Source organism: Tachyglossus aculeatus, chromosome 23 (assembly GCF_015852505.1).
Source record: "Tachyglossus aculeatus isolate mTacAcu1 chromosome 23, mTacAcu1.pri, whole genome shotgun sequence".
Lineage (NCBI taxonomy): Eukaryota > Metazoa > Chordata > Mammalia > Monotremata > Tachyglossidae > Tachyglossus > Tachyglossus aculeatus.
Genome location: NC_052088.1, coordinates 6,065,318 through 6,091,012, shown reverse-complemented (window position 1 = coordinate 6,091,012; position 25,695 = coordinate 6,065,318). Strand labels below are relative to the sequence as shown.

Genomic DNA, 25,695 nt, shown 5'->3' with positions numbered 1-25,695 from the left:
GACGGTTCCCACCCAACCACGGGTTCCCCTCCGTGATTTGACGCCGAGCTCCCCGGTAAGATGGGCTTCCAAGCCCGCTCCTGGCCGCGGCCGCCTTTTCTGAAAAACGGCCGGTCGGTTTCCGAAAGCCGAAGAGGAAATAAAAAGGCCACACGTTCACGGGCTTACCTTCCTGCCGTCCGTCGCTCAGGCCGTCAGGGTGGGAGTTGGGGGGGTGCCCCCTCGCCATCCCGCTCCGGCCGTTGGTTTCCCGTTGGGTGGAAGGAAGCGGGGATCCCGCACGGGCCACTGAAGGGACCGAGTGGTTCGCCTCACCTGCCACGGGCAACCACAGCGGACGGACCATGTGGCCGGGCAGCGGGCAGGGATGGAGCGTCTTCTTGGAAAGAAAAGCGCCCGGTCCAAGTGTGAAAAACGGGAGTCACGGGGGCAGCGTGGCCTAGTGGAAAGAGCCCAAGCCGGAGAGTCAGAGGACCTGGGTTCTAATCCCCGCTCCGCCGCTTACCTGCCGCGTGACCCTAGGCAAGTCACGTCACCTCTGTGAGCCCACTGTTGGGTAGGGACTGCCTCTATATGTTGCCAACTTGTACTTCCCAAGCGCTGAGTCCAGTGCTCTGCACACAGTAAGCGCTCAATAAATACGATTGATTGATTGATTGATTGATTCTCTGGGCCTCAGTTCCCGCAACTGCAGAAGGGGGATGCAGTACCTGCTATTCCTGCTCTTAGACTCTGAGCCCCAGGGGGGACCTTCTAGACTTCTAGTCTTCTAGACTGTAAGCCCACTGTTGGGTAGGGACCGTCTCTATATGTTGCCAACTTGGACTTCATCATCATCATCATCAATCGTATTTATTGAGCACTTACTGTGTGCAGAGCACCGTACTAAGCGCTTGGGAAGTACAAGTTGGCAACGTATAGAGACAGTCCCTACCCAACAGTGGGCTCACAGTCCACTGTAAGCGCTCAATAAATGCGATTGATTGATTGATTGACCTGATCATCTTGGCATCTACCCCAGCGCTTAGTACAGTGCCACTGCGATTAGCTGTCTCCACCGTACCTCACCTCACTCATCCGCTCCAGCCCAGCCTGCCCACTCCTGTAGTGCCAGCTCACTCACCGGGCCCCAATCTCGTCTGTCTCACAGCCGATCCCTTTCCCGCATCCGTTCCCCCCGGCCTGGAACCCCCTCCCCATCCATATATGCCAGACCCCCGCTCTCAAAAGATGATTAAAGCCACACCTCCTCCAGGAGGCCTTCCCTGACTGAGCCCTCCTTCCCTCTTCTCCCGCTCCCTTCTGCGTCTCCCTGACTTCCCCACACCACTTATCTACATATCCCCTCATTTATTTATTTCTATTAATGTCCGTCTCCCCCTCTAAACTGTTAACTCGTTGTGGGCTGGGAATGTGTCTGTTCTATTGTTACATTGTACTCTCCCAAGCGCGTAGTACTGTGCTCCGCACACAATAAGCGCTCAGTAAATACACTCTGACTGACTAATTCTATTTCTGTCCATGCCTGTCTCCCTCTCTAGACTATAAACTCGTGGTCAGGGAATGTGCCTGTTCTGTTGTTAGATTGTCCTCTCCCAAGCGCTTAGTACAGTGCCCTGCACACAGTAAGTACTCGGTAAATACGGTTAGACCGACTAATTTTATTGATGATGTTAATGTCTGTCTCCCTCTCTAAACTCCTTGCGGGCAGGGCACGCGAAGGTCACGGCTCCCGTTCCCGGCTCCTCCGCTTGTCTGCTGTGTGACCTTGGGCGAGCCACTTCACTTCTCTGGGCCTCAGTTCCCTCATCCGTCAAATGGGGAAGAAGACTGTGAGCCCCACGTGGGACAGGGGCTGCATCCGAGCTGAAGCTGCTTGTGAAGCAGCGTGGCTCAGTGGGAAGAGCCCAGGCCTTGGAGCCATTCATTCAGTCGTATTTATTGAGCGCTTACTGTGTGCAGAGCTCTGTACTAAGCGCTTGGGAAGTACAAGTTGGCAACATATAGAGACGGTCCCTACCCAACAGTGGGCTCACAGTCTAGAAGGGGGACACAGAGAACAAAACATTAACAAAATAAATAGAATAAATATGTACAAATAAATAAATGTCCTGGGTTCTAATCCCGGCTCCGCCCCTAGCCTGCTGTGTGAATTTGGGCAATCCACTTCTCCGGGCCTCAGTTCCCTCATCTGTGAAATGGGGATGAAGACTGTGAGCCCCACGTGGGACAACTTGATTACCTCGTGTCTCCCCCAGCGCTTAGAACAGTGCTTGGCACATAGTAAGTGCTTAACAAATACCATTATTATCATTGTTATTATCATCATTAGTACTTAGTACAGTGCTCTGCACACAGTGAGCGCTGAATAAATAGGATTGAATGAATGAACAGTGCCTGGCACAGCGAAAGCGCTTAACAAACACCATCATTATTGTAGTGTGCTCTCCCAAGCGTTTAGTACAGTGCTGTGCACAGAGTAAGCCCTAGATGAATGCGCTTTGACTGACTGTTTTGTTTTGTCGTCTGTCTTCCCCATCTAGACTGTGAGCCCGCTGCTGGGGAGGAACCGTCTCTATCTGTTGCCGACTTGTACTTCCCAAGCGCTCAGTACAGTGCTCTGCACACAGTGAGTGCTCAATAAAGACGAATGAATGAATGATCGTGTGACCCTCTGCCCCACCTCCTTGGGGGGGGGCCGTTGGGACTGCAACTCCCGGCAGGCAGCGCGGCGGCGCGCACGCGCACTCGCACTCCCACTCTCCGTGGCGTGAGGAGTCCCGGCGCCTGCGCCGTCCGCCCCGCCCCCGGCCGGACTGCAACACCCGGCAGGCAGCGCGGCGGCGCGCAAGCGCACTCCCACTTTCCGTGTCCTGAAGCGGAGTCCCGGCGCCTGCGCCGTCCGCCCCTCCCTCGGCCGGACTACGCCTCCCGGCAGGCAGCGCGGCGGCGCGCACGCGCGCTCCCACTCTCCGCGGCGTGAGGAGTCCCGGTGCCTGCGCCGTCCGCCCCTCCCTCGGCCGGACTACGCCTCCCGGCAGGCAGCGCGACGGCGCGCACGCGCGCTCCCACTCTCCGTGGCGTGAGGAGAACCCGCGCCGCGCCGTCCGCCCCGGCCGGACTGCAACACCCGGCAGGCAGCGCGGCGGCGCGCACGCGCACTCCCACTCCCCATGGCGTGAGGAGGAATCCCGGCGCCTGCGCCTTCCACCCCGCCCTCGGCCGGACTACGCCTCCCGGCAGGCAGCGCGGCAGCGCGCACGCGCACTCCCACTCTCCGTGGCGTGAGGAGTCCCGGCGCCGGCGCCGTCCGCCCCGCCCTCGGCCGGACTACAACTCCCGGCAGGCAGCGCGTTTCCGGCCTCGGCGGCCTGAGGAGAAGAGGGAGGAGGAGGAGGAGCAGGCGGCGGCGGCCTGGCGTCTCCCCGCGCCTTTTCCCGCTCCTTTTCCCGGGGAGGGAGGCCCCCCGGTCGGGATTGGGATCGGGATTGGGGTCGGGACCGGCCGGAAGCGGCGGTAGCCGCCGCGGGAACGCCCAGGGCCTGCAGGCAGTTGCGGTAGCAGCAGGAAGTTGCAGGGCCTGAGGGCGGTTGCAGGAGCAGCAGGAAGTTGCAGGAAGCTGCAGCAGGCGCAGCCGCCGCAGGAAGGTGCAGGGCCTCGCAGGCCGTTGCAGCAGCTGCAGGGAGCTTCGGGGCCTGCTGCAGGCCGTTGCAGTAGCTGCGGGAAGGCGCAGGCAATTGCAGCAGGCTTAGGAAGGCGCAGGCAATTGCAACGGTTGCAGCAGGAGGTGCGGGGTTGGGCGAGCCATGGGCCCGGTGTTGGGCGGCCCGGGGGGGCTCCCCGCCCGGCGCCCGACCTGATCCCGGGAGGGGCTCCGACCGCCCTCCGTCGGCCGTCGTCCATCGTCCTCCTCCTCCCTCCTCCATCGTGGTGGTGGGGGTCGCCGTCCCCCGTCCCCCCCGGCCGGTGCGGGCGGCGCCATGTCGTCGGAGCCGGTGGAGAAGCTGCACGACATCTTCCGCGGGCTGCACGACGAGCTGCGCCGGGCCCCCGCACGGATGCTCGCCTGCGCCGGAGGAGGTCAGGGGGAAACGGAGGGGGCGGACACAAGGGCCGCGGGGGGGGGCCTACTCAACCGCTCGGTCGCATTTATTTATTTTATTTTGTTAGTCTGTTTGCTTTTGCCCTCCGTCTCCCCCTTTTAGACCGTGAGCCCACTGTTGGGTAGGGACCGTCTCTATAGGTTGCCGACTTGGACCTCCCAAGCGCTTAGTACACAGTAAGCGCTCAATAAATACGACTGATGATGATTTATCGAGCGCTCACTGTGCGCCGAGCGCTTGGGAAGTCGTAGAAGGGCCGTGGGAAGGTGCCGCGAGGAGCCAGGGGCCCTAGGGAAGCAGCGTGGCTCAGTGGGAAGAAAAACCACGGGCTTTGGAGGAAGTCAGTCATTCACTCATTCAATCGTATTCATTCATTCAATCGCATTTATTGAGCGCTTACTGTGCGCAGAGCGCTGGGCTGAGCGCTCGGGAAGTCGTAGAAGGGCCGTGGGAAGGTGCCGCGAGGAGCCAAGGGCCTTACAGAGGCAGCGGGCCTCGGTGGAAAGAAAAACCACGGGCTTTGGAGGAAGTCATTTAGTCATTCATTCATTCGTTCAATCGTATTCATTCATTCAGTCGTATTTATTGAGCGCTTACTGTGCGCACAGCACTGGGCTAAGCGCGCGGGAAGTCGTGGAAGGGCCGTGGGAAGGTGCCGCGAGGAGCCAGGGGCCTTACAGGGGCAGCGGGCCTCGGTGGAAAGAAAAACCACGGGCTTTGGAGTCATTCATTTATTCATTCATTCGTTCAGTCGTATTCATTCATTCAGTCGTATTTATTGAGCGCTTACTGTGCGCAGAGCGCTGGGCTGAGCGCGCGGGAAGTCGTGGAAGGGCCGTGGGAAGGTGCCGCGAGGAGCCAGGGCCTTACAGGGGCAGCGGGCCTCGGTGGAAAGAAAAACCACGGGCTTTGGAGTCATTCATTTATGCATTCATTCGTTCAGTCGTATTCATTCATTCAGTCGTATTCATTCATTCAATCGTATTTATTGAGCGCTTACGGTGTGCAGAGCACTGGGCTAGGCGCGCGGGAAGTCGTACAAGGGCTGTGGGAAGGTGCCGCGAGGAGCCAAGGGCCTTACAGGGGAAGCGTCGCTCAGTGGAAAGAAAAACCACGGGCTTTGGAGTCATTCATTCATTCGTTCAATCGTATGCATTCATTCAATCATATTTATTGAGCGCTTACTGTGCGCAGATCACTGGGCTAAGCGCTCGGGAAGTCGTAGAAGGGCCGTGGGAAGGTGCCGCGAGGAGCCGAGGGCTGTAGGGAGGCAACGTGCCTCAGTGGAAAGAAAGAGCACGGGCTTTGGACTCAGTCATTCATTCATTCAGTCGTGTTTATTGAGTGCCTACTGTGTGCAGAGCGTTGGACTGAGCGCTCGGGAAGTCGTAGAAGGGCCGTGGGAACGTACCGCGAGGAGCCAAGGGCCTTACAGAGGCAGCGGGCCTCAGTGGAAAGAAAAACCACGGGCTTTGAACTCATTCATTCATTCGTATTTATTCATTCGTTCAATCGTATTTATTGAGCGCTTACTGTGCGCAGAGCACTGGACTAGGCGCTCGGGAAGTCGTAGAAGGCCCGTGGGAACGTGCCGCGAGGAGCCAAGGGCCTTACATCATCATCATCATCATCAGTCGTATTTATTGAGCACTTACTATGTGCAGAGCACTGTACTAAACACTTGGGAAGCAGCGTGCCTCAGTGGAAAGAAAGAGCACGGGCTTTGGACTGTCATTCATTCATTCAGTCGTATTTATTGAGGGCTTACTGTGCGCAGAGCACTGGACTAAGCGCTTGGGAAGCAGCGTGCCTCAGTGGAAAGAAAGAGCACGGGCTTTGGACTCAGTCATTCATTCATTCAATCGTATTTATTGAGCTCTTACTGTGCGCAGAGCACTGGACTAGGGGCTCAGGGAAGTCGTAGAAGGGCCGTGGGAAGGTGCCGCGAGGAGCCAAGGGCCTTTCAGAGGCAGCGTCGCTCAGTGGAAAGAAAAACCACGGGCTTTGAACTCAGCCATTCATTTATTCATTCGTATTTATTCATTCATTCAATCGTATTTATTGAGCGCTTACTGTGTGCAGAGCGCTGGACTGAGCGCCCGGGAAGTCGGACAAGGGCCGTGGGAACATGCTGTGAGGAGCCAAGGGCCTTAGAGAAGTAGCGTGGTTCAGTGGAAAGAAAAAGCACGGGCTTTGGAGTCAGTCATTCATTCAATCGTATTTATTGAGCGCTTACTGTGTGCAGAGCACTGTACTAAGCGCTTGGGAAGTACAAGTCGGCAACGTAGAGAGACGGCCCCTACCCAACAGCGGGCTCACAGTCTAGAAGGGGGAGACGGACAACACAACAAAACATATTAACAAAGTAAAATAAATAGAAGAGTAAATATGTACAAGTAAAATAAGTAGAATAATAAATCTGTACAAACGTATATACAGGTGTTGTGGGGAGGGGAAGGGGGTAAGGCGGGGTGGGGGGTGAGGAGGGGAAGAGGAAGGAGGGGGCTCAGTCTGGTGCAAAATGGGGATTAAGATTGTGAGCCCCCAGTGGGACAACCTGATCACCTTGTAACTTCCCCAGCGCTTAGAACAGTGCTTTGCACATAGTAAGCGCTTAATAAATGCCGTTATTATTATTATTCTGCCCCTGCGCTGCCTCCCTCTGCTCCGGACCCGCCCAGGGGTTTCACTGGACCTTGCTGGAGCCAGGGATATGGTCACTCCTTATTGCTATATCACTCTTTCATTCATTCATTCATTCATTCATTCAATCGTATTTCTTGAGCGCTTACTCTATGCAGAACACTGGACTAAGCGCTTGGGAAGTACAAGTTTCCCAAGCGCTTAGGCCAGTGCGCGGCACACAGGAAGCGCTCAAGAGACACGACCGAGTGATTTCTGCCGTTTCTCCGGCTGGCAAGCAACAGGCTATTTTCACTTCTCCCAAATGGCTTCTCCGCTGTGACCCGTCTGGACCCCGGCAAAGACATCGGGAGACAAGCTGAAAGAGGAAACACCGCAACGCGGGCTTTTTTTTGTTTGTTTAATGATAAAAATGATGGCATTTATTAAGCGCTCACTATGTGCAAAGCACTGATCTAAGCGCTGGGGAGGTTACAAGATGTTCAGGTTGTCCCACGGGGTGCTCACAGTCTTAATCCCCATTTTACAGATGAGGTAACTGAGGCACAGGGAAGTGACTTGCCCAAAGTCACACAGCTTGCAGTTGGCAGAGCCGGCATTTGAACCCGTGACCTATGACCCCAAAGCCCGTGCTCTTTCCATTGAGCCACGCTGCTTCTCTTGTTTGTCATCTGTTTAAACCAGATGACAAACAGGCTTTGCTGTCATCTGTTTAAACCAGATGACAAACAGGCTTTGCTGTGATAGTGTCTCATCGTTATATTTGATCATATTTTCTACTCTGGGGACTTTTTTTCGACCCCTTGCCACCAGGGCCTCGATACTTTGCGGGCAAATCTGCAGGCAGGTCGTGTTTTCTCGATGAGACCCAGGCTGGTTATTTCTAATAACGTCCGTTTCCTCCGATCTAGACGGTAAGGTCGTTGTGGGTAGGGAATGTGTCTGTTTACTGTTGTATTGTGCTCTCCTAAGCGCACCTTACAGAAGCAGCCTGGCTCAGTGGAAAGAGCCCGGGCTTTGGAGTCAGAGGTCATGGGTTCAAATCCCGGCTCTGCCAATTAGCTGTGTGACTGGGCAAGTCACTTCACTTCTCTGGGCCTCAGTCCCCTCATCTGTAAAATGGGGGTGAAGACTGTGAGCACCCCGTGGGGCAGCCTGATCACCTTGTATCCCCCCAGCGCTTAGAACAGTGCTTTGCACAGAGTAAGCGCTTAACAAATACCACCATTATTAGTAGTAGTATTAGTACAGTGCTGTGCACACAGTAAGCGCTCGCTAAATCTGGTGGAAGGAAAGGACCTGGCTCTCGGAAGCGGCAGCTTCGGCCTTGTAGTGCACGGGGGCAGTGGAAGCAGTGAATTGCAGCTGCCCGGGCCACCGATTAAGGGCAGACTGACTGACCGACCGAGCCAACGTTAAAGGGCCCCCAGTGCCCCCCGTCCGGGATGGTGAGAGGCACCCGATTGCCCGCAGGCAGACACCAGGAGGCCTTCCCACACTGAGCCCCCTCCTTCCTCTCCCCCTCCTCCCCCCTCCATCCCCCCCTCACCTTACCTCCTTCCCTTCCTCACAGCACCTGTATATATGGATATATGTTTGTACGGATTTATTACTCTATTTTACTTGTACATATTCATTCTACTTATTTTATTTTGTTACTATGGTTTTTTTCTCTGTCTCCCCCTTCTAGACTGTGAGCCCACTGTTGGGTAGGGACCTTCTCTATATGTTGACAACTTGTACTTCCCAAGCGCTTAGTACAGTGCTCTGCACACAGTAAGTGCTCAATAAATACGATCGAATGAATGAACACCTGACCCTGTGTGGTTAACCACTTCCAGCTCTGTGCACATCTCCTCCAGGAGGCCTTCCCTGACTAAGCCCCCTTTTCCTCTTCTCTCACTTTTTCTTTCTTTCAATCGTATTTATTGAGCACTTACTGTGTGCAGAGCACTGTCCTAAGTGCTTGGGAAGTACAAATTGGCAACATCATCTTCATCATCATCATCAATCGTATTTATTGAGCGCTTACTGTGTGCAGAGCACTGTCCTAAGTTCTTGGGAAGTACAAATCGGCAACATATAGAGGCGGTCCCTACCCAACAGTGGGCTCACAGTCTAGAAGCGAGAGACAGTCGCCCTGACTTCCTCCCTTTATCCATCCCCACCCCTACCCCCACGGCACTTGTGTCCATAACTGCCATTTATTTATTCATTTATTTAATAATAATGGTAACGATGGTATTTGTTAAGCACTTACTATGTGCCAGGCACTGTTCTAAGCACTGGGATAGATACAACGTTATCAGGTTGTCCCGCGTGGGGCTCACAGTCCTCATCCCCATTTTCTAGGTGAGGGAACTGAGGCCCAGAGAAGCGAAGTGACTTGCCCAAAGTCACACAGCCGATAAGTGGAGGAGCCGGGATTAGAATCCACGACCTCCGACTCCCAACCCCGGGCTCTTTCCACTAAAGCCGTGCTGCTTCTCTGTCTTTAGTCATATTGTCGTCTGTCTCCCCCTCTGGACCGCAAGCTCGTTGTGAGCAGGGAATGGATGGGTCCATTTATTGCTGTAGTGTGCTCTGCCAAGTGCTTAGTACAGTGCTTTGCACCCAGTAAGTACGACTGAATTGAATTCCAGGGAGAGAGGGCCCATTGTGGCATACCGGCCTGAGCCGTCCTGGTGGAATCTGTGAATCAACGGCCAGAACTGGTTTAATGGGTAGTTGGTCTCCTAGTGAGTGGCTCCGGGCAGCTGGGAGACTGAGAAAGAGGGAAAGAGTAATAGAGAAGCAGCTCCGATCCGTGGAAAGAGCCCGGGCTTTGGAGTCAGAGGTCGTGGGTTCTAATCTCCGCTCCGCCAATTGCCAGCCGTGTGACTCGGGGCAAGTCGCTTCACTTCTCTGGGCCTCAGCTCCCTCATCTGTAAAATGGGGGATTAAGACTGCGAGCCCCACGGGGGACAGCTTGATCACCTTGTAACCTCCCCAGCGCTTAGAACGGTGCTTTGCACATAGTAAGCGCTGAACAAATGCCATCATCATGATTATTATTACTTGTGGTGTTTGTTAAATACTTAGAATAATGATGGTGTTTGTTAAGCGCTTACTATGCACCAGGCACTGTACTGAGCGCTGAGGTGGTTACAAGCAAATTGGGTTGGACACTGTCACCGTCTCCATCCCCGTTTGACAGACGAGGGAACCGAGGCCCAGGGGAATCAAGCGACTTGCCCAAGGTCACACAGCAGACAAGGGGCAGAGCCGGGATGAAATCCCACGACCTTCTGGCCCCCAGGCCCTTGCTGTAGCCACCGCACCATGGAAGATAATCGGGGTCAGACACAGTCCCTGTCCTCTTAGTAGGAGGGGGAATAGGTGGTGTATCCCCAGTTTACAGATGCGGAAACTGAGGCAGAGAGACGAGATGCGACTTACCCAGGGTCACCCAGTAGGCAGGTGGCAGAGCCGGGATTAGAAGCCAGGTCCTTTCTGTCCTTCGGGCGTATGGGAGCGGCGGGGGGGTCGGCCGGCCGAGGGAGCCCCTTCTCCAGAACACGCGGGCCCTCGTCGCCACCGCCGCTTTGAAATCAATCAATCAATCAATCGTATTTATTGAGCGCTCACTGAGTGCAGAGCACCGTACTAAGCGCTTGGGAAGTACAAGTCGGCAACACATAGAGACAGTCCCTACCCAACAGCGGGCTCACAGTCTAGAAGGGGGAGACAGAGAACAAAACCAAACCCACTAACAAAATAAAATAAATAGAATAGATCTGAAATGGCCCCCCGCAGCGGGGGAGGCCCGCTGATTTCTTTGAGCGGCTTAGACTAGTTGTTTACCTTCATCCTCAGCGGGTACAAGTTGTTCTCCTTCAAACCCGAATGCCGTAAATACATTTCCATGCCTCTCCACCTCCTGGGAGGTGACAAATCTCTCTCGCCTTAGCTTGCCCACAGTCCCTCAAACTCCTGGCTCTTCCCTGTCACCCCAGGGGCCCGGGACGGAATGAAAGCTTCTCTTTGAGCAACCCCGTGTAACCCGCTACCTGTTTTTTCCGCCCGTGAGTGACGTTTGAGCCCTGCCCGCCCGGATCTTGCATTCCCAGCCTCCTCTGGCAGCGGCCTGGAAAACCAATATCCCGCCCCGCCACCTGCCGCTCGGAGAATCCCGGCTGTAGAGGGAGTGCTCCGCCGGACCCCTCTGCCGGGGTCACTCCGGGTGGGCCCGCCCTGACCCCGCTGGAGGAGCCGGACTCCCAAAACGGATCCCTAGCCTGCTTTGGCGGAGTCCGGCCGGGATAAAAACCGCAACCCGTGGTGGCGAAAAACATCCTCTGCATCAAAGAGAAGAGTATTTGTCTTTGTGGAGAAGCAACGTGGCCTAGCGGATAGAGCGCAGGTCTGAGTCTCAGGAGGATCTGGGTTCTAATCCCGGCTCCGCCACTTGGGAAGCAGCGTGGCTCAGTGGAAAGAGCCCGGGCTTTGGAGTCAGAGGTCTGGGGTTCAAATCCCGGCTCCACCAGTTGTCAGCTGTGTGACTTTGGGCAAGTCGCTTAACTTCTCTGGGCCTCAGTTCCCTCGTCTGTAAAATGGGGATTAAGACTGAGCCCACCATGGGACAACCTGATCACCTTGTAACCTTCCCAGTGCTTAGAACAGTGCTTTGCACATAGTAAGCGCTTAATAAATGCCATCGTTATTATTATTATTGTTATTGTCTGCTCTGCGACCTCAGGCAAGTCAGTTTACTTCTCTGGGCCTCAGTTACCTCATCTGCAAAATGGGGATTAAGACTGTGAGCCCCATGTGGGCCAGGGATAGTTTCCAACCTGATTTGCTTGTATCCACCCCAGCGCTTAGAACAGCGCTTGGCACGTAGTAAGCCTGGAACAAATAACGTTATTATCGTTATTATTATTATTGTTGTTGTTGTTGTTATTAACAACCTAAACCAGGGAAATGATCATTTTGTGTGCTTGTGGCACTTTGCAACTGAAAGTTGGGAAGCCATGGATTCAGCTTGAGCTGGGGGTGGAACGCTGCACAGGTCGAACAGAAGTAGCAGGGGGTGGATATGGAATTCTAAGCTGGGGAAATAGGGATTTCTAACGTGGCCACCGGGATTTAAAATCTTCACTCTCGGCTTCAAGGCTGTCCATCCCCTCGCCCCCTCCTACCTCACCTCCCTTCTCTCCTTCTCTAGCCCAGCCTGCACCCTCCCTTCTCACATCCGCCAAACAGTCACTCTTCCCCATCCCCTTCAGAGCCCTACTGAAGGCTCACCTCCTCCAAGAGGTCTTCCCAGACTGAGCTCCCCCTCCCTTCCACATCATCTCGACTCGGTCCCTTTGCTCTCTCCTCCCCACAGCACTTAGGCATATGTGCATTCATCTACAATTCTATTTATTTATATTGATGCCTGCTTACTTGTTTTGATGTCCGTCTCCCCCCGTCTAGACTGTAGTGGGGAGGGATTGTCTCTTTTTGCTGAATTGTACTTCCCAAGCACTTAGTACGGCACTCTGCACACAGTAAGCACTCCATAAATACGATTGAATGAGTGAACGAATGACTTGAGTGAGACAGAATCCAAAGCAGAAAAGATTGCCGGTTACCCCACCTAACGACCCTGATGGCTTTGCTGGTCCTCTCCCCATCCGTACCTTGACAGATCCAGCCCTAGTTTATAGAAAGATGCGGAGGGAGGTGAAATGGGTGGATCCTGAGGTCTGCTGGGAGAGGTTGGAGGGTGTTGATCCTGCAGGGAGTGCAGATTTTGTGTGTGTCTATGTAGGCGGAGACAGGGAGGGTTGGTGGGTGTCCATGAAGTTGGGTTTTTTGGGATGAGGTATCGAGGACGACTTTCTGAACGCCGGGATCCATCAGCCACTGTAGGCCTTGCCTTTTCCCACACGAATCACGCCTGCCGCTGTCTTTCCCTTCCAGAAGAGAGGAAGAAGCTCATCAGAGACTTTGACGAGAAGCAGCAGGAAGCAAATGAAACGGTGAGTGAGAGCGAGCGAGAGGGCGGGCCCAGGATCAGCAGGGACATCCGCCCCCTCCCCTGCCCCAGAGCCAGGATGAGTCCCTTGACCAGGCCGACCACAAGCTTTCCCGCGTTAGCATCTTTCCTAGAGACCGGGGCCAGAGACGCAGATAGGGAGAGGGCTGGGGGAGTGGTCAGCGCTCACCGGGGCTCGTGAATAGCGTGCCCGCCCTTGCCCTCAGACCCCAAATAATAAGAATGATAATAATAATGGTATTAAGCGCTTACTATGTGCCAAGCGTGTTCTAAATGCTGGGATAAATGGGTTGTGTCATGTGGAGCCCACAGTCTTAATCCCCATTTTTCAGATGAGGTCACTGAGGCCCAGAGAAGTGAAACGCCTTGCCCAAAGTCACCCGGCTGACAAGTGGCAGAGCTGGGATTCGAACCCACGATCTCTGACTGCCAAGCCCGGGCTCTTTCTGCTGAGCCACGCCGCTTCCCTCCCCCGAAGGACGAGCCCGTACCGTGTGGTTACCGGAAATCGGCTTCCCAATGGCAGGCCGGTCCTGCCTTCGGGACTTGTCTTGTGTCCTCAGGAGCCGAGCCGGGCGGGTGGGCGAGAGAGAGGGAGGATTTGTTGCTCTCGCCCGTGGCTTAAGCGGGCACAGGCGCTGTGGCCGGCTCTCGGGCCGAATCGGCCCCTGGGGCTCCGGCCCGGACCCCACCCTGCTTCCTTTCAAGCGGGAGAAGGGGCTGCGGTCCCTTCCCGGGGCCGGCATCCGAGGCCAGCCACCGGCTGGCCTGGAATCCGAGGAGCGTTTCCGTTTTCTTCCCTTTGGGGGGCGGGGGGTCCCCGCTCCGGTGGGGAAGAGCGGGAGCGGTCCAGGTCCTTCACCCCCTCCCCGTCCTCGGCAGCTGGCGGAGATGGAGGAGGAGCTGCGCGGCGCCCCGCTGGCCTTCCGCAACTCCATGATGACCAAGCTGCGGGCCTACAAGAAGGACCTGGCCAAACTCCAGCGGGAGATGAGGAGCGCGCCTCCGGTCTCCGGGCCCGGGGCCCGGCGAGACGCCAAGTACGGGGACTACGCGCTGGAAAACGAGCAGGCGGTGAGTGGGCGCCACTCGGACTTCCTGGGCACGGCAGGGGCCGGCGTCGCGGATGGAGCCCGGGCCTGGGAATCGGGAGGACCCGGGTTCTCGTCCCTGCTCCGCCGCTTGGCTGCTGGGTGACCTGAGGCAGTTCTCTTCACCCCTCTGGGCCTCAGTTCCCTCATCTGTCAAATGGGGATGAAGACAGTGAGCCCCATGGGGGATGATAGGGACTCTGCCCGACCCGATTAGCTTGGATCGACTCTTGCGCCTGGTACGGTGTCTGGCACATCGGGAAATACTGTTTTTTTTAAAAAAAAAAAAAACGGGGGTGTCCTTCTGATGCCCCAAAGGTACAACAGGTTATTAGCCAAAGGATGTGGCGCTAATCCAGTGACCGACGGAAATTGATTTGAGGTTTCTGCCCGTCCCTGCCCAGGAGAATCAGCCCTGAGGGAGCCTGAATTTATCCATCCGGAGCGGCCGTTGGCAGCCTGTTGGATGGAGCGGGGGTGGGGGGCGCGGGGGGGACTTGTGGGGATTAGGGAATGTTCTTCCCTCGGGGTGACACTCTCGCCAGAAAGGATGGTAGGCAGGCGTGTGGCGCCGGTTGGGGCCCGCCTGTTGTAGCGCGGGTTTCCCGGAGCGTCCGGAATGGCGCCGCGGCATCCAGGGGAACCCGGTGTAGGTCAGCGGGAGGAGTGGAAGGTCCTGGGGCTCACCGGACCGTGGGGGACCTCCTCATCCATTCTGGCAGGGGGCTGCTGAGCGCGGGCCATCCTTTTGGTGATAAAGCTAAGCAGACTGCCGCGTGTTAATCCATCGCATTTATCAAGCACCCGTTGCGTGCAGAGCTCTGTATTGGCCCAGCCGGTTACGTGGAGCCACCGGTTCCGTTCTGGGCCCCGACTCTTCCTCTGCCCCACCTCGGAAAGTGGGCATTCCTCCCACACACACGTACGCACGCCCCCTCTCACGTGGGTGGGCTGGGGGGGGAGAGCGTAACCCCCTGACAACTTTAACGCTCCAGGAATTCTGCCCTTTATACGTAAACTCTCCCTCCCACAACTCCCTGCCCCCTGTGAAATGCCAACATGCCGGGCTTCGGCCCAGGGGACGGGGCCCGGGGTCACGTCAGCCGAGCCTGGCCCGGGTTTACTGATGGCTCTGACTTGCAGAAGCTCTTGAATTGTCCTCGCCCGGTGTTCTTTGCTGGGCGGTACTTTCCCAAGCGCTTAGTACGTTGCCGCGCGCACAGTAAGCGCTCAGTAAATCCAGTCGAATGAGTGAATGCCCACAGGAAGCGTCCTGTCTTTAGCCCATTGCTCATCTCCAAATGCCGGCCGAGCCGGAGCAGTCTTTGTACCCGTTTACCCAGGCGGGGAAACCCGGAGGTCTGGCATGGATTTCACAGCATCCTAAACCGGAACTCGGCTTGCAAAGCCGCTCGGAATCCGATGGGATGAAATTCGGAAAGACGAATATGTCGGCGGTAGTTAAAGTCTCTCGGTGCCAAAAGAGAAAAGCCTAATCATCTGGAGGCCCTGGTAGACCGCGGGCGGGTCGCAAGTTCACACGGTAACGAATTTGCCCCGAGAGAGAGCAGATAAAACTAATTTGACCTTTTTGCCCGCCGAAAGGGAGACTCTCCTGTATCTAGGTTGGGACCCCACGCTTTGCTTTTGAAGGATGGTTGACGATACCTGTCTACGTGTTTAGTTTTCTGTTTCCCCCTTCTAGACTGTGAGCCTGCTGTTGGGTGGGGACCGTCTCTGTCTGTTGCCGACTTGTCCTTCCCAAGTGCTTAGTCCAGTGCTCTGCACACAGTAAGCACTCAATAAATACGATTGAATGAGTAAAGACATCGGCTTGACTCGGGAGTATCGATTGAGCGCCTCGTCTGTGCGGAGCCTGGTACTAGGTGCTTGGAAAGGAAGGCCCTAAACTGCAGAAAGATGGGACCAACAGAGGATTTAAGAAACGCACAGTACAGTGCTCTGCACACAGTAAGCGCTCAATAAATACGATTGATTGATTTAAGGCGGGAGGGGTGAAGTGGGAATTGGACTGATCTCCGGCGGGTGGATTAGAGGATTTAGCGGGCGCTTCGGCGTTTGGTGGCTGGATAGCGTTGCCTTGGCAGAGCAGCAGAAAGGCCTCTCCTCGTGGCCCGCTGCTTACGGCTTCAAGGGAAAAGGGGCGAAGCGTCTTGTGTTTGCCGGGCTGGGAGCCTTGCGGCTGGTTTCTGATGGGTTCCATCGCCGGGCCACTGCCTGCCCAAGAGAAGAATCCCGGATGGCTTTTTTCCCCTTGTGAGAGAGAGAACCCGATGCCGGGAAGTATGCTGAGAGGTTTAGACGGTCCTGCTTCTATGACTTGGTTGCATTGTAACTGTAGGTTGTCCTATTTTTTTATTCCTATTAGTAGTAGTATCAAGTACTTACTATATGCCAAGCACCGGAGTAATAATAATAATAATAATAATAATAATAATAATAATAATGGCATTTATGAAGTGCTTACTATGTGCAAAGCACTGTTCTAAGCGCTGGGGAGGTTATAAGGTGATCAGGTTGTCCCCCATGGGGCTCACAGTCTTCATCCCCATTTTACAGATGAGGGAACTGAGGCCCAGAGAAGTGAAGTGACTTGCCCGAAGTCACACAGCTGACAAGTGGCGGAGCCGGGATTTGAACCCATGACCTCTGACTCCAAAGCCCGGGCTCTTTTCCACTGAGCCACGCTGCTTCTCTGAGGGAGTAGATACAAGATAGGTATTGATAGGTTCAGGATAGATATTAAATCCCCATTTTACAGATGAGGAAACCGAGGCCCAGAGCAGGTAAGTGACTTGCCCAAGAGCACACAGCAGGCAGGTGGCGGAGCTGGGATTCGAACCCGGGTCCTCCGACTCCCAACGGCAGGCTCTTGCCCTACGCCACACTGCAGAATGGGGGGCAAAAAAAAGTTTTGTCCTCGACACCCTGTGTAAATCTGAACTCGGGGCTGCCGGAGGAGCCGAGCTGGTGGTAGTTTGAAAACTTAGATGTCGGCCACGGCCGGGTGACCCGGACATCGGCTCACCGGAGCCTGCGGGTCCGAGTTGGAACGGTGGCGTGCCAGACCCAGGCTGGACCCCCTGAGCCTGGGGACCGTGAGCTCGTGGTGGGCAGGGAACGCCACCGTTGATTGTTGTAGCGGACTTTCCCTAGCGCTTAGTACAGCGCTCTTGCACACAGTAGGTGCTCGATAAATGCGATTGAACGAATGAATGAGGCAGCTTGGGCAGGGCCCTTCAGCCGGGGGACAAGTCAGCAGCCACTGACATAGGACTCTTAATCTTCAGAGCTGAGGAGCTTTTCAGTTTATCGAGGCCTCGGCCACAAGATTCCCTCTGGTTGCGTCTTGGCCTGGGAAATCTCTAAATAACTCCGAGGAAGCAAAATCAGATCAGAAGTCGGGGCTGCCGGCCAGGCCGACGTTAGTCCTCAGTTGGGAATGTGCAGGAGGAGATGGGTTCCCAGAGGAGCATCGGGAATGGCGGGGCTGAGGCGGGGAGGGTCTGCGGTCCCTGGATGGGACGGCCTTTTCTGAGTAGGGGAAACCCTCTCTGTGTGTTGGCCTTCCTGGAGATAAAGGGAAGGGGCAAGAATTAGAGGCGCGGTCACTGAGGTTAAGGGGCCTGTGTCTGTTTATTGTTGTGTTGTACTCTCCCAGGCGCTTAGTAATGATAATAATAATAATAATAATAATAATAATAATAATGGCATTTATTAAGCACTTACTATATGCCAAGCACTGTTCTAAGCGCTGGGGAGGTTACAAGGTGATCAGGTTGTCCCACGTGGGGCTCGCAGTCTTCATCCCCATTTTCTAGATGAGGTAACTGAGGCACAGAGAAGTGAATGATGATGATGATGATGGCGACATTTATTAAGTGCTTACTATGTGCAAAGCACTGTTCTAAGCGCTGGGGAGCTTACAAGGTGATCAGGTTGTCCCATAGGGGGCTCGCAGTCTTCACCCCCATTTTCTAGATGAGGTAACTGAGGCACAGAGAAGTGAATGATGATGACGATGGCATTTATTAAGCGCTTACTATGTGCAAAGCACTGTTCTGAGCGCTGGGGAAGAGACATGGTAATCAAGTCGTCCCACGTGGGGCTCACAGACTTAATCCCCATTTTCCAGGTGAGGTAACTGAGGCACAGAGAAGTTAAGCGATTTGCCCAAAGTCACACAGCTGACAAGTGGCGGAGCCGGAATTTGAACCCATGACCTCTGACTCCAAAGCCCGGGCTCTTTCCACTGAGCCACGCCGTGAAGTGACTTGCCCAAAGCCACACAGCTGACAGTTGGCGGAGCCGGGATTTGAACCCGTGACCTCTGACCCCAAACCCCGGGCTGTCGACACTGAGCCAGAGGGCACAGTGGGGCCTAACGGCTAGAGCCTGGGCCTGAGAGCCAGAGAGACCTCTAATAATAGTAGTAATAATGGCATTCCCAAGCGCTTAGCACAGTGCTCTGCACACAGTAAGCGCTCAATAAATACGATTGAATGAATGAACTCCATCCGTGGGATTTAAGGGAGCTTTCCGTGTGCGGCACACCCTACTAAGCACCATTATTTTTTTTTTTTTAATGGTAATTGTTAAGCGCTTTCTATGTGCCAGGCACAGTATTAAGCGCTGGAGTAGATTCAAGTTAATCAAGTTGGATGTAGTCCCTGTCCCACAGGTCTTAATCCCTATTTGATCGATGAGGGAACTCTGAGAAACAGAGGTCGTGGGTTCTAATCCCGGCTCCGCCGCTGGTCAGCTGTGTGACTTTGGGCAAGTCACTTCACCTCTCCGGGCCTCAGTTACCTCACCTGTAAAATGGGGGTTAAGACTGTGAGCCCCAGAAGCAGCGTGGCTCAGTGGTGAGAGCCTGGGCTTTGGAGTCAGAGGTCAGGGGTTCAAATCCCGGCTCCGCCAGCTGTCAGCTGTGGGACTTTGGGCAAGTCACTTCACTTCTCTGGGCCTCAGTGACCTCATCTGTAAAATGGGGATGAAGACTGCGAGCCCCCCGGGGGGACAGCCTGATCACCTTGTGGCCTCCCCAGCGCTTGGAACAGTGCTTTGCACATAGTGAGCCCTTAATACATGCCATCATTATTATTATTATTATTATTATTTCGAAAGCCGTCCCTCGCTTCTCCCTGGGCTGTTCCATTTTTTCCAGTAGCATTCCTCAATTTCTAGACTGTGAGCCCGTTGTTGGGTGGGGACCGTCCCTATTACGTTGCCAACTTGGACTTCCCAAGCGCTCAGTACAGTGCTCCGCACGCAGTAAGCGCTCAATAAATACGATCGAATGAATGAAGTGGTTATCACTTGTACATATCTATTTATTTTATTTTGTTGGTATGTTTGGTTTTGTTCTCCGTCTCCCCCTTCTAGACTGTGAGCCCGCTGTTGGGTAGGGACCGTCTCTATGTGTTGCCGACTTGGACTTCCCAAGCGCTTAGTCCAGTGCTCTGCGCGCAGTAAGCGCTCAATAAATACGATTGATTGATTGATTGATTATTGAGTGCCTAGATAAAGGGAGAGCGACTAGAGGAGACGCCCCACTTCTCCTCCTCTTCTCCCCTCCGCCGCTTTCTGCGTTGGCTCCCGGGCCCTTGCCCGCTTGGGCCGGGGGTGAGAAGAGCAAGCGCGGGGCCCGGCTGACGGTCTGTCGGTGTTCCTTCCTCCTCTTCCTCCTCCTCCTCCTCCTCGGCCGCCGCCAGACGCGCCTGCAGGCCCAGCGGGCCTTGCTCCTCCAGGGCACGGACAGCCTGAACCGGGCCAGCCAGAGCATCGAACGGTCGCACCGCATCGCCGCCGAGACAGACCAGGTGGGCTCAGACATCATTGAGGAGCTGGGGGACCAGCGGGACCAGCTGGAGCGCACCAAGAGCAGGGTGAGTTGGGGCCGCCGGGGTGACCTCGGGCGGGCGGGCGGGCAACGGGTGCCCCCGCCAGAGCGTGGGCGGACCGCACGGGAGCCGCCCGACCCACAGAGCCTGGTTTCTCCTGCAACTGTGAGCCCACCGTTGGGTAGGGACCGTCTCTCTATGTTGCCAGCTTGTCCTTCCCAAGCGCTTAGTACAGCGCTCTGCACACCGTAAGCGCTCAATAAATACGATTGATTGATTGATTGACCCAGAATGGGCGGCGGCGGCGCTTCGGCCACATCCCGTCCTCCCTTGGCGGCGGAGGATGGAGGCCGGGCGGCCCCCGAGCCCGCCTCACTGCTACTCTCTTCTTGTGCAGGGCTTTCCCCTTCTGAAGGTGGCATTGGTCGCGGGCCTATTTTGAGCCCAGGGTGCTTATTGCCCGCAGTGCCTCCTAAGTAATAATTATGATATTGGTTAAGCGCTCACCCTGTGCGAGGCACTCTACTAAGCACAGGGGTGGACAGAGTCCCCGTCCCACACGGGGTTCACCGTCTCGATCCGCATTTGACAGGTGAGGGAACTGAGCCCCGGAGAAGTGAGGTGACTTGCCCCAGATCCCACAGCAGACAGGTGGCAGAGGCAGGATTAGAACCCATGCCCTTCTGACTCAGGCCCGTGTTCTGCCCACTACGCCATTGAAAGCAGGGTTGGTGATCAATCCACCCTTCTAGACTTCAGTCTTTTAGACTGGGAGCCCACTGTTGGGTAGGGACCGTCTCTATATGTTGCCAACTTGGACTTCCCGAGCACTTAGTACAGTGCTCTGCACACAGTAAGCGCTCAATAAATATGATTGATGATGATGATGATCAGTCCACCCTCCCACTGATGGTTTATTAGCTGCAAGGGTCCTTCTGACGGAGGCGTGCCCCGGGCAGGAGGCACCAGACCAAGTTTAAGAGACTGAGTACATGGGGTTTTTTTATGGTATTTGGTAAGCCCCTACTATGTGGGACCCAATCCCTGTCCCGCGTGGGGCTCACCGAGTAGGAGGGAGAACCGGGGCACAGAGGAGTAAAGCAACTTGCCCAGGGTCACACAGCAAGCAGCTGGCAGAGCCAGGATCAGCATCCACGCCCTCTCTCAGGCCCGGGCTCGCTCCCACCAGGCCACACGGCCTCATCCTTGCGTCTACCACCCCTCTATATGGAAAAACGAGGGAACGGAGGATGTTCCTCCTATTTCTTGCCTTCCGCCTCCACCCTGGAGTTTTCAAACAGAAATGGGGAATAGCAGCAGAACAGCACGTCTCGCGACGGAGCCTTGGGCCCCAAGTGAACCCAAAAGAAAGGGGAGGGTGGGTTTCAGCTCGGAGGATCCCATTTCCTCCTCCGACTTCCCAACAGCTGGCCTTCTCCGTAACGGGAATCCCTAGGGACCCGGCGTCTTCTGTCGTGAAAGAAATGTGCGGCGCGCGCGGCTGGGGGTCCGAGGAAGCCGTGAGGAAGGCGGTGACTTGTTTATGGGGGGTTCAGATGAGGCTCACGATCCACAGGCTGGATCGGTTCCCTCTGGAAGTCGAGGAATGAGGAGGGAGCTTGCCTTCCCACCCCAACTCCCGACCTCTGGGAATAGGACCGGATCCGCCGGCGGCCGCCTTGGGAACGGGCTGCGGATGCCTGGCTCGAGGACCAGGGTGGGGAGAGAGGAGAGCTGTTCTCAGCGGTCAAGTGCAGCGTGGCTCAGGGGAAAAGGCACGGGCTTTGGAGTCAGAGGTCATGAGTTCAAATCCCGGCTCCGCCAACTGTCAGCTGTGTGACTTTGGGCAAGTCACTTGACTTTTCTGTGCCTCAGTTCCCTCATCTGTAAAATGGGGATGAAGACTGTGAGCCCCCCGTGGGATAACCTGATCACCTTGTAACCTCCCCAATGCTTAGAATGGTGCTTTGCACATAGCAAGCGCTTAATAAATGCCATTAAAAAAAAAGTGGTCTCTGAAGCGGGTAGCTCAGTTGGCTAGAGCGCGGGGCTAGTAATAATAATAATAATAATGATGGTATTTATTAAGTGCTTACTATGTGCAAAGCACTGTTCTAAGCGCTGGAGAGGTTACAAGGTGATCAGGTTGTCCCACAGGGGGCTCACAGTCTTCACCCCCATTTTACAGATGAGGGAACTGAGGCCCAGAGAAGTTAAGTGACTTGCCCAAAGTCACACAGCTGACAACTGGCAGAGCCGGGATTTGAACCCATGACCTCTGACTCCAAAGCCCGGCCTATCCCACTGAGCCACGCTGCTTCTCCCAAGGTTGCGGGTTCGATCCCCTTATGGGCCACGAACGTCCGCTCCCTCCTAGACCGTGAGCCCGTTGTTGGGTAGGGATTGTCTCCGTGTGTTGCCGGATTGTACTTTCGAAGCGCTTAGTCCAGCGCTCCACACACGGGAAGCGCTCAGTACATATGACTGAGCGAATGAGGAGAGGGCGGCGGATGCCAAGCGTCTCAAGGACAGGAGGGCCTAGTCAGGCTGCCCGGAAAGCGACCCGCATTCCGAGAGGGCCGCGCCGGGCCAGCTGGCCGGAGGCGGTGACCCAGGGCACCGGGCGGCCCCCCGATCCTGCCGCTTTCGAGCCCGTCGCTGAGTCCTCGAACCCCGGGCCGACCCCGAGGGGTTACGTTTTTGCAAGCATTCCTTGAGTTGAGAGGGGTCAGAGATCTGGCTCGTGAAACCCGAGCTCGCGGTTACTCAGCTGCTTCCCAGGGAGAGAGGATGTTCGGTCATTTATTTTAACGTCAGTCGTCTCCCCCGTAGACGCCAGCTCCTTGCGTCTCCCAGCTGTTGTGTTGCGCTTTCCCGAGCGCTTAGTACGGGGCTCCGCACCCAGTGAGCTCTCACATCGGGGTTTCTACCCACCCTCCCCCTCTGCCAGAGGAGGGAAGGGATGATGTTGATGAGCACCAACTGATCCCTGCTCATCAGACGCTGCTATTAATCCTTTTTTTTACGGGACTTGGGAAGCGCTTACTATGCGTCAAACACGGCTCTAAGCGTTGGGGTCCATGCAAGTTGGACCCAATCCGTGTCCCACTCGGAGCTCACAGTCGCTTGCTGTGTGAACTTGGGCAAGTCGCTTCTCCCGCCCCAGCTGTCCTGTTCTCCCTCCTACTAAAGCGCTTAGTGCGGTGCTAAGCGCTTAGTACAGTGCTCTGCACACAGTAAGCACTCAATAAATACGATTGATTGATTGATTGTGAGCCCTATGCAGGACAGGGAGTGTGTCCAACCTAATTAACTCCCGTCTACCTCAGCGCTTAGACCAGTGCCCGGCACAGAGTAAGCGCATAACAAATGCCATTTAAAAACACAGTTGGCATCAGGATTGGAGCTCGGGTCCTCTTGGCTGTCGGGCAGCTCCCCCGGCCGAGTCTGATCTGCCTCCCCGGGTGCGGTGTTAGGGGTGGACGGCGCGTCTGACAGAGGACGGGGGAAAATGGGTAACGCCTCTGTCTCTTCCCAGCTGGTGAACACGAGCGAAAACCTGAGCCGAAGTCGGAAGATCCTGCGGTCCATGTCCAGACGGTGAGTTTCTCGGCGGACGCCCCTCAGAGCGAGCCCGGCCCTCGCCCCGCCGACCTCCGGCCGTCACCCCTGGCCCGGCCGGTCTTTTCTCCCGGAGAGCCCGGAGCCCGGCGGCTGGATTGAAAATGGTGTTGTGCGGGCCCTAATAGAAAAGGTCTTTCTCCGCCGCAGCCGGGTGAGCCGGGTGAACCGATGCTACGATCGCCGCAGCCGGGGCCTTCCGGGCCGGCAGGGTTTCTCGGTGAGAACCCACGAAAAGGGCGAGAATAAATTAGAAGGACCCCCTAGGCCCTGCCGTGGGAGACTTCCTGTCCTGCCAAGTCTGCCATCGTTGCCCTAATGGGAAACAGAGCCAACACTAATAATAACGATGATGGTATTTGTGCCAAGCACTGGGGGCGGGGGGGGGTACAAGGTAATCAGCTTAGTACAGTGCTCTGCACATAGTAAGCGCTCAATAAATACGATTGATCAGGTTGTCCCACGTGGGGCTCACCGTCTTCATCCCTATTTTACAGATGAGGGAACTGAGGCACAGAGAAGTGAAGTGACTTGCCCAAAGTCAGAGTCGGGATTAGAACCCACGACCTCTGACTCCCAAGCCTGTGATCTTTCCACTGAGCCACACTAGGGGAGACAGGAGACAAAAGTAGGACCTGGGCTGTAACCCCGGTTCCACCACGTGTCCGCTGCGTGTCCTTGGGTAAGTCACTTCGCTTCTGCGCTTCTGTTCCCTCACCTCTAAAATGGGGGTTAAAGACTACGAGGCAGTCGATCGAGCCCGGGCTTGGGAGCCCGTTGTTGGGTAGGGACCGTCTCTGTATGTTGCCAACTTGTACTTCCCAAGCGCTTAGTACAGGCTCTGCACACAGTAAGCGCTCAATAAATACGATTGATTGATCCACCTTAGTGCTTATACAGTGCCCGGCCCTTAGTAAGAGCTGAAGGAACAGCATAAAAAAAAGTAGTCCGAAGGGATTGACTCTCCTAAACTTAAAAGAAGTGTAAAGGTTTTCCGGACGGGTCAGTGTGGGTCAGGGGACGCTCGTTTGCCCGGGTCTCTTGGCTAAATAAACCCGAGGCCAGGACACAGGGAGAGCTTTCCAAACCGCCTCCTCTCTTTCTAGAGTCACAACGAACAAGCTGCTGCTTTCCATGGTCATCCTCCTGGAGCTGGCCATCCTGGGGGGCCTGGTGTATTACAAGTTCATCCGCAAGCACTGAAGCCGCCGGATCGATCGCTGGATGGCTGGATGTCTCCTCTGGAGGAGGCGAGCTGGGGCTCCTCCCTCCCTCCCTCCCCGCCTCCCGCCGCCGGCCGGAGCGCAGAGACCCAACCGCGGCCGGACCGTGGCTCCGGAGAGGCGGGGGCCGACCCGGACTGGAGCACCAGGGCGCCGGTTTAATATGCCAAGGTAATGAATGTTGTACCCGCCACGTGGTGAAATTTACAGCCTGCCCCGATAGATGCCCAACGGACCGAATAAAACCCTTTACAGAATTCAGCGATCGTCCGTCACCAGATAGGGGAGGGAGAGAGAGAGAGGGACGCGCAGTGCTCTCATGGAGACCGTATCGTCACGGCCAATTTTAATCTCAATCTCCCCGAGTGCCTTAGCCGAACTCCGGCCCGCTGCCGGGGCCTCCCTAGATGCGCAGCCGCTCCTGGCCGCCGTCCGATTCGTCCGGGGAGCCGGGGCCGGGCAGGCGGTCGTACGCCACGTGCGCCCCTTCCCTCGTCTGGCCGAAGCAGGAGGCGATCACGTCCACCGCCAGCCGGGCCGTGGCCTTCACCTCCTCGGAGGGGGCGAGGAGAGGGTTGACCTCCACCAGATCCACGGCCGACAGCAGCCCTGCGGAAGCGGGCCGAGCCGGTGAGCGCGGCGGGGGGGAGCCAGGGGTCATCCCTTCCTACGGGAAAACTAGCCTGACTGGAAGATGGGCACAGCTCGAGTCCCCCCCCATCCCCGCCGGCGTGCGCGCTATCTACGGAGCGCCGGGCCTTAGGGGGCCCTTTGTCACCCGAGCCACTTTTCTGAGACGGAGTGTGGAATTTCCACACGCAGGAGAGGGCTAAAAGGACTTAACCGTGGGTCTTCACCGTAGCGGCCCGGCTTAAAGTCATCGTTCGGGGTCGGCGGAGGAAAGGCCGCGCGTGAGGCCGGTGTGACCAGAAGGCAAGCCCTCTGTACGACAGGGACTGGGTTTTGTTTGTTTAGCGGCTTACTGTGGAGCAGGCGGCAAGCACTGCGCTAAGCACCAGGGTTGATACAATCTAATCGGGTTGGGCACAGTCTATGGCCCACGTGGGGCTCACGGTCTTAATTATGGATGAGGTAACTGAGGCCCAGGGAAGTGACATCACAGAG

General features: G+C 55.9%; 2 protein-coding genes across 3 annotated transcripts in view; one reads left to right on the top strand and one right to left on the bottom strand.

Annotated features, from left to right (window-relative positions):
• Positions 1-3,391: 3,391 nt before the first annotated feature.
• On the top strand, positions 3,392-24,831 carry VTI1B (vesicle transport through interaction with t-SNAREs 1B). 2 transcript variants are annotated; one of them, XM_038765446.1, is made up of 6 exons: positions 3,392-4,080; positions 12,696-12,754; positions 13,654-13,845; positions 19,610-19,771; positions 23,265-23,326; positions 24,454-24,831. In XM_038765446.1, the coding sequence occupies exons 1-6, from the start codon at positions 3,981-3,983 to the stop codon at positions 24,548-24,550; spliced, it is 672 nt and encodes a 223-aa protein (XP_038621374.1). In that variant the 5' UTR covers positions 3,392-3,980; the 3' UTR covers positions 24,551-24,831. The 2 variants fall into 2 exon arrangements, with proteins under 2 accessions (XP_038621374.1, XP_038621373.1); XM_038765445.1 differs by having other exon boundaries at positions 3,394-4,080; positions 19,598-19,771.
• A 142-nt stretch (positions 24,832-24,973) lies between these two features.
• Positions 24,974-25,695, bottom strand: part of ARG2 (arginase 2) — a 36,878-nt gene continuing 36,156 nt past the window's right edge. Inside the window, exon 9 of the mRNA XM_038765436.1 lies at positions 24,974-25,179. Coding sequence (XP_038621364.1) covers positions 24,974-25,179 — 206 coding nt within the window. The remainder of the gene's footprint in view (positions 25,180-25,695) is intronic.